This window comes from Nelumbo lutea, chromosome 4, assembly GCF_056320005.1.
Source record: "Nelumbo lutea isolate HS-2025 chromosome 4, American lotus-T2T, whole genome shotgun sequence".
NCBI lineage: Eukaryota > Viridiplantae > Streptophyta > Magnoliopsida > Proteales > Nelumbonaceae > Nelumbo > Nelumbo lutea.
The window spans coordinates 82,097,055-82,111,310 of record NC_142687.1 but is presented as its reverse complement, the minus strand read 5'-3'; the positions used below and the strand labels follow the sequence as shown (position 1 = coordinate 82,111,310).

General features: G+C 42.2%; 1 protein-coding gene across 1 annotated transcript; it reads left to right on the top strand.

Moving 5' to 3' along the window:
- The first annotated feature begins 3,834 nt into the window (after positions 1–3,834).
- Positions 3,835–6,070, top strand: LOC148861335 (adenosylhomocysteinase). The gene is made up of 2 exons (XM_088983539.1): positions 3,835–4,637; positions 5,029–6,070. Exons 1-2 carry the CDS (start codon positions 3,927–3,929, stop codon positions 5,773–5,775), a joined length of 1,458 nt encoding a protein of 485 aa, XP_088839665.1. The 5' UTR covers positions 3,835–3,926; the 3' UTR covers positions 5,776–6,070.
- Positions 6,071–14,256: the final 8,186 nt, after the last annotated feature.

The window sequence follows — 14,256 nt, the reverse complement described above, 5'->3', positions numbered from 1 at the left end:
TTAACAAGTAAGTCTTGTACAATGAGCTCGACAAAAAAAACCAAAATAACAACAGACTGAGCTCGCAGGCTCGGAATACAGAAAACAATCACTTTGGGGGCTCTTCATCTCCGCACTGGACCTCCTCGGGAGCTTCAGGTTGATCAGGGGCGTCTGCTTCTTCGTCACCGTCCACCTCCTCGGAATCCGGATCCTTTGTGGCTTGATGAGCTATCTCATCCAAGATTCATGAGGTGTTGATGGTGCTTGTGTCAAGCTCGGGGTATATGTGCCTTATCAACCACCTGCTGAGCTTGAACCCCTTGCAGTAGGCCTCTCCAGAACGGCATCGAATTTGTTAGACTGGATGTACTCCGTAACAGCCTTGATCTTTGTCTCCTCTATGGCTTGAGTAAATAACTCAGTCTTCTCCTTGATGTCAGCCTTGAGAAACTCCACCTTGTGCAGGAGGGCTTTCTTGTTCTCCTTAAGGCCTTCTGCCTCTACCCTGAGGGCGTCCAGCTCGCCCCTCAACGCACCCTTCTCGCGTGCCAGCTCCGCTTTGAGGGCCTCCACCTCACCCCTCAGCACGTTCTTCTCATGTGCTAGCTCGTCCTTCTCCGCCGTCAGCGCCACAATAACGTCCCTCTTGGCCTTGTCACCACTCTCCAACCGGTGGATTTGCTTGTGAGCTGCCGTCAGTGTTAGCTGCGCGGGATGACTCCTCAGCGGTCAGAGCCCGTTTCAAGTTCCTCTCAGACTGAAGAGTTAGGGCATGCACGGCGGAATTTGCTTGACAAAGAAAGTTGGTTAGTACCGAAGAAACATACATATAAAAGAAAGGGAGAAAGTAGGGAGAACTTACCACTATAGTGTGGGTAGCAACTCGGGCTTTGAGTTGGGCAGGGGCAAGCAGATCGGCCTAGGCTGAGATTTCCTCGAAATAAACGACTCCTTTGCTTTTCCAAAGGCCGCACTAGGGGAGCATGATACTTTGGCCCCCATTCGGGCTCCCCAAGCCGGAGACCGCCGTCTCGGCTGTACGAATGAGCTCAACGGAGATCTCAGCTGCTACGTCGACAGCCCAGGTGATAATCTCGGGCTCAACTACTGCCTTCGTAGCGGGCTCGACCGAGGTCTCGGGCTCTCGAGGTGGTATGGACTCCTCCAAGTCAATGATCGGAGGAGTGCTAGGGAGCTCGGGCTCGGAAGAGGAAGTTGGTGGAAGCTTGGACTCAGGAGTGGGGGCCAGCGGTGACTCGATGCGAGCTCTCTTAATAGCCCGTTTCTTCCTCCCCTTCATATGCTTGAAGAGTCTATCCCCCTTAAGCTTATATGCTTCTATGGGACCTGCAACAGAGCTCGACATTAGTACTCGAGTAAAAGAAAAGGAAGGTGCAAGCCAAAGCCGGCCTGCATGAGCTTGTTCTTGGTGATGTAATCCTTGTAACTACACCCGATCTCAGCCCACGACTGGAATGTCTCCCTTGTCTTCTTGTCAAGGACGATGCCGGGTCTTGGATAGCCGCCCTCTAGTGAGTGGGGAAGGGCCACCCCGCGGGGCTCCCCCCGTGCAAAGGGACCCGAGCTCCCCTTGAGACCCAAGCTCCTCCTAAGGGGCTCTGAGCTCTCCCTCCCTAAGAAGGGAGCACCCCAGCTTTTGGCTAAGTGTCCCGAGGAAGAAACACATCGGGACAACACCATCGAGACTTCTGTTCGTATTTGCTTAAGGCTTGCCTGCAGTTACCTCGGCGTACCTCGTCACTTCGGTGCAAGGCAACCCAGCCCCAGGCGATTCGGTGCAAAGTAGCTCGGCAGCCTGTAGGGAAGATCCACCTAACATCCGTACCTGTCGGATCTGGTGGAAGCACCCACATCTCTTGCCAGGCAGTGCCGTGCCTGTCGTCTCTAAAAAGCATGGCACGCCTGACGAGTCCGTACCCTGCAATAGCAGCCTGCACCTGCCACCTCAGCCCTGGCAGTATCAGCTAGGGCAGTGGGGGTTAAGCCTGATATTACTGAGCTTCGGTATAAGAGGACTCCGACCCTTACAAACCAAAGGTATTGAATTTAGCACTTTCAGCACTCTTAACTCTCTGTGTTTTTCTTGAATTTTCTTTACATTTCTAACTTAGTCATTAGAGTGTTCCCGCCAGAAACCCTTTACGTTCCTCTTTATCTCAGGTGCCGTTCGTCACAGCTAAAGTCAAGTTTCAACTAGCAATGAGTAACTAGATCGTGTTGCATCAGTTAGTTTCACAAATATTTGCGGCCAAAAAAAATGAGAGGGTTTCGCGTTGGCAAACCGGGTTAGATTCATTCGTTGGTGCTGCTTTACGTCCGATGTCGAATATCGGAAATTGATTGTCGGTCGTTGGCACCAGCTGCAACTATTCGTTTTTCACATTAGGTTAAAAAGGGTTTTGTCTCTTTAAGAAAATAACGGGGAAAAAGAGGATATGGGGTTATTTTTTATTAATTTAAAATAGATGCTGAAAGTAACGGAGAAGGGAGTTTCTCTTCCGTTAACTTCACACATTAAAAGTGGGGTGCTTACGTGTTACAACGCGGGCTGAGTTATTGCCTTCAGCTCATCCGCACCCCAAACAGCAACCAAAACCAACAACTCAGAAAACTATTTTCAACAGCGAATCTCTCCTTGCGTTGTCATTTGTCAAAACAGTCTCCACCCACATCCAATCAAAGTTTCTTTTGCCAGAGCGGATCCCACATAACCCCGCAATCGGAGCCCTTCTCCATCAACACCGACAAGGTCACTCGACCAAAAGCTGCAAACCAAATGCATCTCCTTAAACCCACTAACGTTCATAAATTCAACGGCCATGATGCTTGATCTAAAGGCTGAGAGGACCAACAGACGACCTTTACGATCCAACCTGTCTCTCTCTATCCTAACCGTCTAATTTCATACCGCGGGCCACCACCTCTCTCCAGTAGTAAAGGCAACACATGTCGATGTGGGCCACGTGGGCCCTTTCCAACCTTCCCAAATGCACCACGGGATTTATTTACGTTTTCTTTCAAACCTAAAAAAATTAAGACAGATTAATTAATTGAAATTTAAACTTTAAAGCCGTTAGGAACGTCACCGTCGCACCGTTCTCCGACTCCGGGTCTCAGCTTTCACAATAGTTAACCCACTTGCCGACGTTTTTGTTCACCTACCGCGCAATTTTGAGAAGAAAAGGTCAAGGTTCCTGTATTTTTCATCGTACAGTAAGTCTTCACAAAAATCATATAAATTCACAGCAGATTCTAATCTAACGGTGGTAAATCCGAGAAGTAGCTAAACAGGGCATTTTAGGTAAATTCACATATGATAATTTGTTGCCAAGATGAATTCAATCGAATTGGGATTTGATCGTGACCGTCACCACACCTACTTGTAGGCTGTAGCTGTTCAATGGAAATATCTTATCTTCCCATCGATAGCAAAAAGGTTGTAAGAAAGTGTGACCGTCGTCACACCCTTTTGGAAACTTTGTATTGGGAATATCTCAGCACTATCATATTTTTATTGATAGAGATATTCCCAATGCATTGTTGTAAGTCGACTCATGTCCAAATTCAAATCTGGATTCGATGGGGAAGAACTGAATTTGGATACCCTCGACTTCAACAAATCGGACGGGATCTGAACAGTTAATACATCGAGTTTTAATAATATTTCGATTCGATCCGGGACGATGAGATCGGAAAAGTCGACCCGATAGATTTTTATCGGATTCGGATCGGATATACCGTTTATCGAATGGATCCGATTCGTTGCAGCCCTAGATTTATTGGTCGTAGAGTAGAACTTTATATATAGCACCTTAACTTCCAGGCTTTCTCGCCTACACACCCTCCAGCCTCTGAAGAGTGAAGAGAGTGCTAGATAGAGAAAAAGAAGACGGTCAATCCCAGTCTCAAATCTATCTGCAACCATGTCGCTTCTCGTCGAGAAGACCTCCTCCGGTCGTGAATACAAGGTCAAGGATATGTCTCAGGCCGACTTCGGCCGGCTCGAGATCGAGCTGGCTGAGGTCGAGATGCCAGGGCTTATGGCTTGCAGAGCCGAGTTCGGCCCCTCTCAGCCCTTCAAGGGTGCCAAGATCACCGGCTCGCTCCACATGACGATCCAGACCGCGGTTCTGATCGAAACCCTCACCGCCCTCGGCGCCGAGGTCCGCTGGTGCTCCTGCAACATCTTCTCCACCCAGGACCACGCCGCTGCTGCCATCGCTCGCGACAGCGCTTCCGTATTCGCCTGGAAGGGGGAGACCCTTCAGGAGTACTGGTGGTGCACCGAGAGGGCCCTCGACTGGGGTCCTGGTGGCGGTCCCGATCTCATCGTCGACGACGGTGGTGACGCCACATTGCTCATCCATGAGGGTGTTAAGGCGGAGGAAGAGTACGCCAAGACCGGAAAGTTGCCGGATCCGTCGTCAACGGACAACGCCGAGTTCCAGATTGTGCTCACGATTATCAGAGATGGGTTGAAGGCGGATCCGATGAAGTATCACAAGATGAAAGACAGATTGGTCGGGGTCTCTGAAGAGACAACCACCGGTGTCAAGAGGCTTTATCAGATGCAAGCCGCTGGAACTTTGCTCTTTCCTGCTATCAACGTTAACGACTCTGTCACCAAGAGCAAGGTACTGTTAAAGTGCTGCTTCTTCCATATCTTTATCTGCTTTTGCTTCAGATCTAATTTTCTTTCCACTAACAAGTTTGCTTCAATTTTAGTTCAAACCTTATGCTAAGTGAAATATCTTGAGCTCATAGTGTTCCAATCGAAGAATCTTATAGATCTCCAAGATCTGACTGTTTAACTAGGAAATCTGAGTTCAAGATCTGACCCTTCCAAAATCTACTGGATCTGAGTTTGTTGTTTTAATATCAAATCATAACAACTATAACAGATTGCTTGTGATGACCCAAATTCTTGGTTAATTATTCCGATTCTGTAGAAAGGCACAATTTCCTACTTCGAATCATTTAACACTCTTAGTTCTTCCCCTGTCTAACTGCTCTGTTCTTAACCAGTTCGATAACCTCTACGGTTGCCGCCACTCTCTCCCCGATGGACTGATGAGAGCCACTGACGTGATGATTGCCGGCAAGGTAGGAGTTGTCTGCGGGTACGGAGATGTCGGCAAGGGTTGTGCTGCCGCCCTTAAGCAAGCCGGTGCCCGTGTAATCGTTACCGAGATAGACCCCATTTGCGCCCTCCAGGCTCTCATGGAAGGCATCCCAGTTCTGACCCTTGAGGACGTCGTTACCGATGCCGACATCTTCGTCACCACCACCGGTAACAAGGATATCATCATGGTCGACCACATGAGGAAGATGAAGAACAACGCCATTGTTTGCAACATCGGCCACTTCGACAATGAGATCGACATGCACGGCCTAGAGACCTTCCCAGGTGTGAAGAGGATCACAATCAAGCCCCAGACGGATAGATGGGTCTTCCCCGACACCAACAGAGGCATAATTGTATTGGCCGAGGGTCGGCTTATGAACCTAGGATGCGCCACAGGGCACCCCAGCTTCGTGATGTCGTGCTCGTTCACAAACCAGGTGATCGCCCAGCTTGAGCTTTGGAAGGAGAAGGGAACCGGCAAGTATGAGAAGGAGGTCTACGTTCTGCCCAAACATCTCGACGAGAAGGTTGCCGCTCTTCACCTTGGCAAGCTTGGGGCCAAGCTTACCAAGCTTACCCCCGAACAGGCTGCGTATATTAGTGTCCCCGTTGAAGGTCCATACAAGCCTGCTCACTACAGGTACTGAAGGAAGGAGAAAACAGAGAAGTATTGAGGCCATGGTTGTTTGTTTTTGGTCGTCTTCAATTTGGGTTGGTTGGTAGTTTTAATGATTTTAGCAGTAGTCGGGGAGTCTGGAAGGAGAGGAGAGGATAAGGTTTGAGGGAGTGGAGTCCGTGGGATTGTTTTACATTACGTGTTTTAAACAAGGTATGTAGTTTTAAACTGCGTTTCATTCTCCTCTTGTTAACACCAAGAAGATCATCCAACACTTTTGGGGTTGCGGTTACTTGAATGCAAAAGGAAATGAATAATCCTATCAATTCTTCAGATCCCTGGAGATGAGATACATTTGGTGGAACCTAGGAAATGTTTGCAGAAATTATTTCACCGAATTCAGCCCTCAAGTTTGCTCTCAGTTCCAATTAAAAACTTGCAATAACGGATGACGTTTTCTGAAAAACGGCACTACATCAGTGGTGCATCTGAAATTCATCTTCTCGGTCCATGTATGAATGTTTTTGAAAAACGTTTTCTCAGACCACATCTTGGAAATCGTGTGAGGTGTCATATGAGAAAATGCAATTTTAGTTTTTTCCCCTTTTTTAAACAGTTGTCAGCTGAAAAATGCATATGTGGCAGCAGTAGCAAATGGTTCCAAACAGAAAATAAAAGGAAAAACGTTTTTTTGAGACATGCCAAACATTGGTTCTAGGCTCAAGCAGATATTTTTATGGAAGGGTAGAGCCGTAGAGCCTATTGATAAATTTTGTAATTTTGCCAAATTTTGCTTCTTACGAGGAACAAAAACGAATTCTATTTTTGTAGTTATGATTGCAAATACAAATCCACCTTTATGCTCCATTTGGGGGAGTACAAACACAAACAAAAATATGTGGAGAGAGTTTGCTGATGCAACTCTCACTAATCTTCCTTTCTTATCATATAATCATTCTCCTGTTCTTCTCTCTTGAGTTGTTAATGTAAAGTGGCCTAAGCCTTTCAGATTTGAAGTAATGTGGTGTGAGGACTCCAATCTTTTTGTTGGTATTTCCCATTCGCGGAGTTGTAATACTATGGGGTCTAGAGCTTTTCAATTTATTAAGGAAAGGAATTTACTTGTTCAAAATAAAAAAAAAGGAACAAGAGTCATTTTGGTATTATCTTTACAAAAGAAAAGGAGCTCCTTCAAATGAAGTTCAAAGCAAATTACTTGATAACCCAGATGATAGAGCCACCACTAATTTGGTGCGTTCTCTCCAAATTCAATTTGACAATATTCTTAAACGGGAAGTCTTCTGAGCGCAAAAAACCAGAATCAATTGGATGAAATTTGGGGGAAAAAACAACAAAATTTTCCATACAATGGTTACTATTAGAAGAAGTACGAATAAAATATTTAGATTAAAAAATGATGAGGATGATTGGATAGAAGACCAACAACAGTTAACATGCTTTATTGTCAAAAAATTTGAGAGATTTAAGTCTGAATATATTCATGGGGTGGATGATTTCATCAAAAACATAAATCCATGCATCTCGGTGGAGCAAAACAAATTACTTTGTAAGAAAGTTACAAACAAAGAGATTTGGAAAGGTCTTAACTTAATGAAAGGCCTTAAAGCTTCAGGCCCAGATGGGCTAAACGCTCTTTTCTTCAAAAAATTTTGGAATATCATTGGAAACACGGTGTACAATGTCATAAGAGCATTTTTTAACACTAGAAAATTAAATAAGATTCTTAATGAAACATTCGTCACTCTTATTTCCAAAGCTAAAAACCCAGATAATGTAAACAAATTCAGGCCTATAAGTCTTTGCAATGTGATTTATAAAATCATTACAAAAAATTTTGGTCAATAGACTCAAGCCGATTCTGAATGCAATTATTTCTCCATTTCAAAGTGCTTTTGTCCCACATAGACATATCAATGATAAAATTTTTATTGCACATGAAATGCTCCATACAATGAAAAAGAAAAAAAAGGGAGCTCAGGCTTTTTGGCCTGTAAAGTTGATATGGAGAAGGCCTATGATAGGCTGGAATGGTCTTTTATAGAGAAAGTTCTTATAAAGTTTGGCTTCCACAGGATATGGATTGACTGGACCATGAGTTGCATAAAATCAGTTTCCTATAATTTTTTGATTAATGGCTCACCTTCTAGAAGTTTTGAGCCATCTAGAGGCATTAGGAAAGGAGATCCTCTATCCTAGTACATTTTTGTATTATGTGCTGAACCTTTAACCATGAACCTAATTGAAGAATCAAGCAAGTATACGAGTCCAATTGGTTTTAAAGCCTCAAGGGGTGGTCCTTTTATCCCAATTCTTCAATTTGCAGATGATTGTCTTATCTTTGCAAAAGATACCATTTTGGCCTATGTGAAGAGTAGGGAGATTCTTGACAAGTTTGCTGAAGCTTCTGGTCAAAGTCCAAACTTTGCTAAATTAGTTCTTAGAATCTCTAATAATATCCCGTCTAGATTGTAGAAGATTATTTTAAGAATGCTTAAAATCCCTCTTGAGAGAAAAGACTCCACTTATTTAGGTGCTCCAATCATCAATGGAAGAGTGTTAAAGGAAGTATTCAACAATATTAGAGATAAAGTTAACAAAAAAATGACTGGATGGAAGATGAAGACTCTCTTTGGCTGGCAGAGCCACTCTAAACTCTTCAATTAGCTCTATGCCTTAATTTATCATGAGCTCTTTCAAATTTCCAAATAACATAATTGAGGAGATTGACAAGAGTCAAAGGAATTTTCTATGGTCCAAAGGCAAAGATAAAAAGCTTATTCATCTAATGAGTTGGGGAAAAATTTCCCTCCCCAAGAATTGGGGTGGTATGGGCGTTAAAAATCTTCACTGGGTTAATGAGGTTTGCCTAGCAAAGCTAGGTTGGAAAATTCTAAAGGACAAACATAATTTATGGGTCCGAGTGGTTTTTCACAAATACCTTTGAAATGAATCTTTTTTGGAATGCTAAGCCTAAAAATGGAATTTCTTGGATTTGGAGGGGAGTTCTGAATTCCAGATACTTACTCAAAAGGGCTATGGGTCGGATTGTTGGTAATGGAAAGAATATTACATTTCAGAAAGATAACTGGTTGGACTCGGCTTCAATTGAAGGAATATCTAATAGAGACCCTTCAGGGGTTGAAATTGAGCAAGAGGAGTTGCTAGTGAGTGATGTTATTAATCATGAAAGACATATTTGGGAGGGGAATAAGATTCGTAACTTAGTTCACCTTAATATTTGGAATGACATTAGAGCCATGGTTTTTAAAAACGAATTGGTGACCGAATCGGTCAGGGGTTTGATTACTGGTTCAAACAGTCTGACTGTTCGACCCGAACGGCCATCCCATTCTGAAAAAAATAAAAAAATTGGAAAACAGTCAAATCCGTTCGAATGGTTTGAACGGTTAATCAGTCGGTTCAACGGTTTCCTGACCAAAATCAACGGTTTTGGGGAAAAAGCGATTTTGGGGGAAAACAAAACCGATCAGGTGACTAGCTCCTTATTTTTTCGGTCCGGTCTGATTTTGAAAATCATGATTAGAACCATCTTTATCCCCTCTGGCTCAAATAAGGATATGCTGATTTGGGCGTTGAATCCCAAAGGACACTTTACTGTTAAATCGGCCTACAAAGAAACTATTATCATAAACAGGGGTTAGGGTGACCTTAACATTTAGGTCAACAAGATTTGGAGGTTTAAAATTCCTCCTAAAATCAAAACCTTTTTATACCTGCTACTTGATTCTTGGCTGCCTTCTAAGACGTTATTGACGTCTTTAGGTCTCCATTGATGTTGGTCGCAGCTTCTGCGATGGAATTGAAGACACATCATATTTTTAAAAACTGTACTATTGCTAAACAAATATGGAGTATCTTAAACCCAACTATTAAGGGGCACAATGGAAACGACTCATCATTTAGGGAGTGGTGGGATGACTTACTTTCCAATCAGACAGATTCTACGGTCCCTGTGAAATCCTGCTTTATCTTGTGGTAGATTTGGAAGAGTAGAAACGAAAAAACCTTCCTTAATCATTGTTGCCACCCTTCGGTCATTATTGATATAGCTTTGCTTCTATATTTTAATCACAATGTTGAGAATTTTTGTAACTCCAATCCTATATAGACTAAAGAATGGAAGCCAATCAAATGGAAAACTCCAAAAGGGGGTTATGTCAAAATAAATTTTGACGCATCTAGAAATGATAAAGGTGATTGTGCAATTGGCTGGATTGTAAAAAATCAATGAAGGAATGTTCTTGAGACCAAAGCTTATTTTATCGGGAATTCCTCAATTAATGTAGCGGAGGCTTGGGCTGCGTGAGAGGCCCATAACATTGCTCTTAACTACAGGGGTCTCCCCATCTTCATTCATGGAGACTCTCTTCTTGTGATTTCGTGTTTAAAGACTGCCCGTGGAGATTGAAGACCATCATTGAGGAGTGATTGAGCCTAGCTGGAGATTTGGAATATGGAGTCACCTACAACCATGTTTATAGAGATGCCAATCAAGTTGTGGACTGGATGACAAATCAAGTTCATTCTTTTCGTCTTAGTACTCTTAGTTTGCTCTTCCTCTATACCTAGGGATTTAAGTTCTATTTGTTTTTGTGATGCTTGGAGCTGAGCTACCCCTTGTCTTGTGTAGCTCCTCCTATTTCTGCCAAAAAAAATATGTAGAGCATAAAACCTTATATTTTTTATGTGTTTTTATTGTACATATTTGCATTTGTATTCCTTCCAAGCTGATACATTGACCAATTTTGAGTGCAAAGTTTATATCCATTTTTTGGATACAAGCTTTCCTCTCATTTTGAATGCAAAGTTTATATCCATTTTTTGAATACAAACTTTTCTCTCATTTTGAATGCAAGGATGCCTTTGAAATTGTGATAGTTGTCGTTTTCAATAACCCTTTTCTTACCAAATGCTTGCAAAATTGATCCACGAGATCATATCTAATATCTTATATACTTAAAACGCTTGATTTGTGTATAGTTATAGGGTGAGAGTTAAACACACGTGGCTTCTCCCCTCTCTCTCTCTCTCTCTCTCTTTCATTTTCCCTTAATTTCCTCATATTTTTTCTCCTCTCCTTGGTGCTCCACTAGACATGTGCTTGATCTTCTCAATGACAATCTTTTCTTTTTTTTCTCGCCTTTACTTCTTTTGTTCTTTCTTGTCTAAGGTTTGGTATTTGCCTTTGCTCTCATAAGCAATTCCTCCTCTATCGTTCTGCGAACTTCACTTCACTTTGTGTTTCCTCCTATTTCATCTGTGTTTTCTCCTCTTTCATTTTGCGAACTGTTGTGGTGTTCCAAGTTGTGGTAATTGGTTTTCAATTGTGTCATGGAGTGGTGGGCTACGCTTATGGCTGAAACATTGTTTGTGGCACTCAGAATCACACAATAATTGGGTCATGTATTTTGTGTTGAATATGCTCCTAATTGCATTGCCTATCACTGCATCATAGGTACATTTGTTGCCATCTCCATGTTTGAATTTTGTTGAGACTTGGGAGGGTGTATGGCTGAAACACTATTCTTTGGTAGGCTTAGCCTTCTTTTCTCCCTCTGGAAGCCTTTCTCTTGCTTGCTTTGGTTCAAGTTAGGGTTTGGTTTCACCTTGCAGTTTTCGGTTGGTTTCTCTTGCTTTCAAGTTTTTCCTTTCCTTTTTTTTTTCTTTTCATTTTTGCTTGTTTTTAAGGCTTTCTCAACCATTCTTTGAAGTTTGATGACATGATTTAGTTATTCTTATGGTTCTTAATTTTTGTGCATTGTGCTTTTTTGTTTCTTTCCTTACTTTTCCTCCTCTTTTTTTCTTATGATTAAAGGATTTCTCATTTACATTTGGTTTTATGTTAAATTACAAAATACCTCCATATTATGGGGTTAGTGACAAAGATCCCCCTAAACTTTCATTTGTGACAAAGACCCCCTGAACTTTCACTTTTTGACAAATACCCCTTTTGTTAGAGTTTTGTGAGTTAACTTTGAAAAAGATTCTCATTCAACTATTTAAAATTTTTTAAATCTCCAAACTACCATTTTCTTATTTATTTGAATGTTTTATGATTCCGTTAGTTTTCTAAATATAATATTGAAGTTCTCTTGATTGCTCTAATGGATTGTGAGTGTCGAGAAATGACTCACTTGGGCTAGAAATGGAGTTGCCACCCATTAATTGAGGAAATGGTGGTGATGGGACCTCCGAAAATGATTTCAAAACTGCTTTGTTTTAATAGTGACTCCAAAGCCCGAGGCACCGACTACACCAATCTAAGTAAGACTCGGATGGGAGAGGGAAGGGGTTGGGTACTCCTCTCTCAGGTCCAATATGTGAGGCCCACATAATATTTCAAACAAGTGTGAACATGAAGAAATAGTATTTCAATTAACTACAATTGTACTAACAAGTAAGACAAAACAAAAATAAACTAGCATAAGGGAATCAAACACTGTTTGTTTATCAATTTATGCTTTCATCACTATGACTAAACACAAATAACATAAACCAAGATAAAAGTGATTCAAACTAAACATCATTCTAACAACCATTTTGAAAATTGAGAGAAGAATAAAAGATAATGCGTTTTGGTCTACGAGTATCATTTTAAAAAAGAAAGACATAGGAAAACCATGGTTGGACAGGGTCGATACCAAGAACTTGCAGGAGTGGGTTCGACAAACCAACTCTGTCGGTTCTTTCTCCCCCAGATTCCAAAGCAAAGGATAACACAAACAAATCTACTAGAGGGGGGAACAAATGCATTTACCTAATGATATCTGGCCTGAGATGGAATGCTGTAACAAGGAGTCTCCTTCGTTTTTTGGCCGCCTGAAACTTTTGATGGATCTTAGTTAGCTCTAAGTCGAGCTGCAATAGCCTGTGCTTGTGGGTAGGAATTCAACAGTAGTTGCTTGAGGGTGGATTGTAGTTTGAACCGAGAAAAGACGAATCCAAGTGGGTTTCATTAATGTCGGCAGTTGTGGTGGTAGTGGTTTTCAGTCGTCAGTGCACTGTTCACCATTGTTGATTCAGGGAAAGGGAAAAAATAGAGAGAGAGAGAGAGAGAGAGAGGAGTGGAGACAAAGAACAGATACCAAGAGGATGACTGAGAGAGAGATCACATGAACAACGAATAAGACAACCATCGTTGTTGAAAGTTGCAGCGGCGGTGGCGGAAAGGGGCGACAACATGGGGAGGAAAGAGAGACGAATGATCAAGACAAGATGATAGAGAGTGATGGGGGAGTTGGGATAGCGAAATAAATGATGGAGATCAAAGCAAGTTTCACCACTCTAGTTAGCTTCAAACGCTGAATAATGATGGTGGAATGAAAATTTGAAGAAGAAGAAGAAGAAGAAGAAGAAGAAGAAGAAGAAGAAGAAGAAGAAGAAGAAGAAGAATGAAAGGAGGAGAGGGAAATAGAGAGAGATATGAAAAATGACTGTGGTTTTGGTTCGTTGCTGCCGAGAGGAAGACACTAATGAATAGTCTCAAATTGGAAGAAGAAGAAGAAGAAGAGAGAGAGAGAGAGAGAGAGAGAAGGAAGATGAGAGTTTCCCAACTCCTATAACACACTCAGTCTACCTGAAACCCCAAAATCCTTGAAGCCAAGCTCAAGCCTCATCCCCTGTTTTCCAGACTCAACACCAGAGATGCCTAGCCTAGTTCCTGCTTTGCTCAAGTTTCATTTAAAATTCTTTTAACTGCTGGAATGATTGTTTCAAGGTCGTACACGAGAGGTAAGTCTCTCATTCCACCATATCTTTGCTTTTAGCTTAGTTTCAAGTTGCTTAAAGCCATGAAATCTTGAGAAACTTGCCTTCCCAGCTTCCTCCGGATTTGAGAAAAAGTGGTAGAGAGGCGAGGGTCTTAGGCAAACTAGTACGTAAGACCCAATAACATCACCTCTAATAAATTTTGGCCAAGTTTCTGTTCCCTATCTTGGGTAAGTATATGCATGATTCTATGAGCTTAGCTCTTGAGAGGTGGCATCAAATGGCCAATTTTAACCCCATTCCATCTTTTGTCTTGTGTCCATCTCTTGGCTAAGTACATGCATGACTCTATGAGTTCAACTCTCGAGAGGTAGCATCAAATGGCCATTTTTGACCCATTTCAGTTATATGTCCCATGTCCATCTCTTGGCTAAGTAGATGCATGACTTTAAGAGCTTAACTATTGAGGAGCAATATCAATAGGCTATTTTGACCCCTTTCATCATTTGTCCTAAGTCCTCAGCTCCTAAGAAGTAGCATAAAAAGGTCATTTTCCCCCCTTTTCTGTGACCATCTCTTGGCTAAGTAGGTACCGCACACTATCAAAATGCCACTTGGACCCATTCAAAATATTCAAACTCCGGGAGGACCTAGTAGATATACATGGTAAAGGGTCTAATCCACCATTGACTAATATCAAAAGATGCTTCATTCCCTTAGGCTATGTAGATGTTTGGCTCTATGAGTTACTCTTGAGAAATAA

What these genes read in the sequence shown, in the direction of transcription:
- LOC148861335 (XM_088983539.1), top strand. Translation starts at nt 3,927, where the DNA reads ATGTCGCTTCTCGTCGAGAAGACCTCCTCCGGTCGTGAATACAAGGTC. An exon ending in ACTCTGTCACCAAGAGCAAG is followed by an intron (nt 4,638 to 5,028) that starts GTACTGTTAAAG and finishes GTTCTTAACCAG; the next exon opens with TTCGATAACCTCTACGGTTG.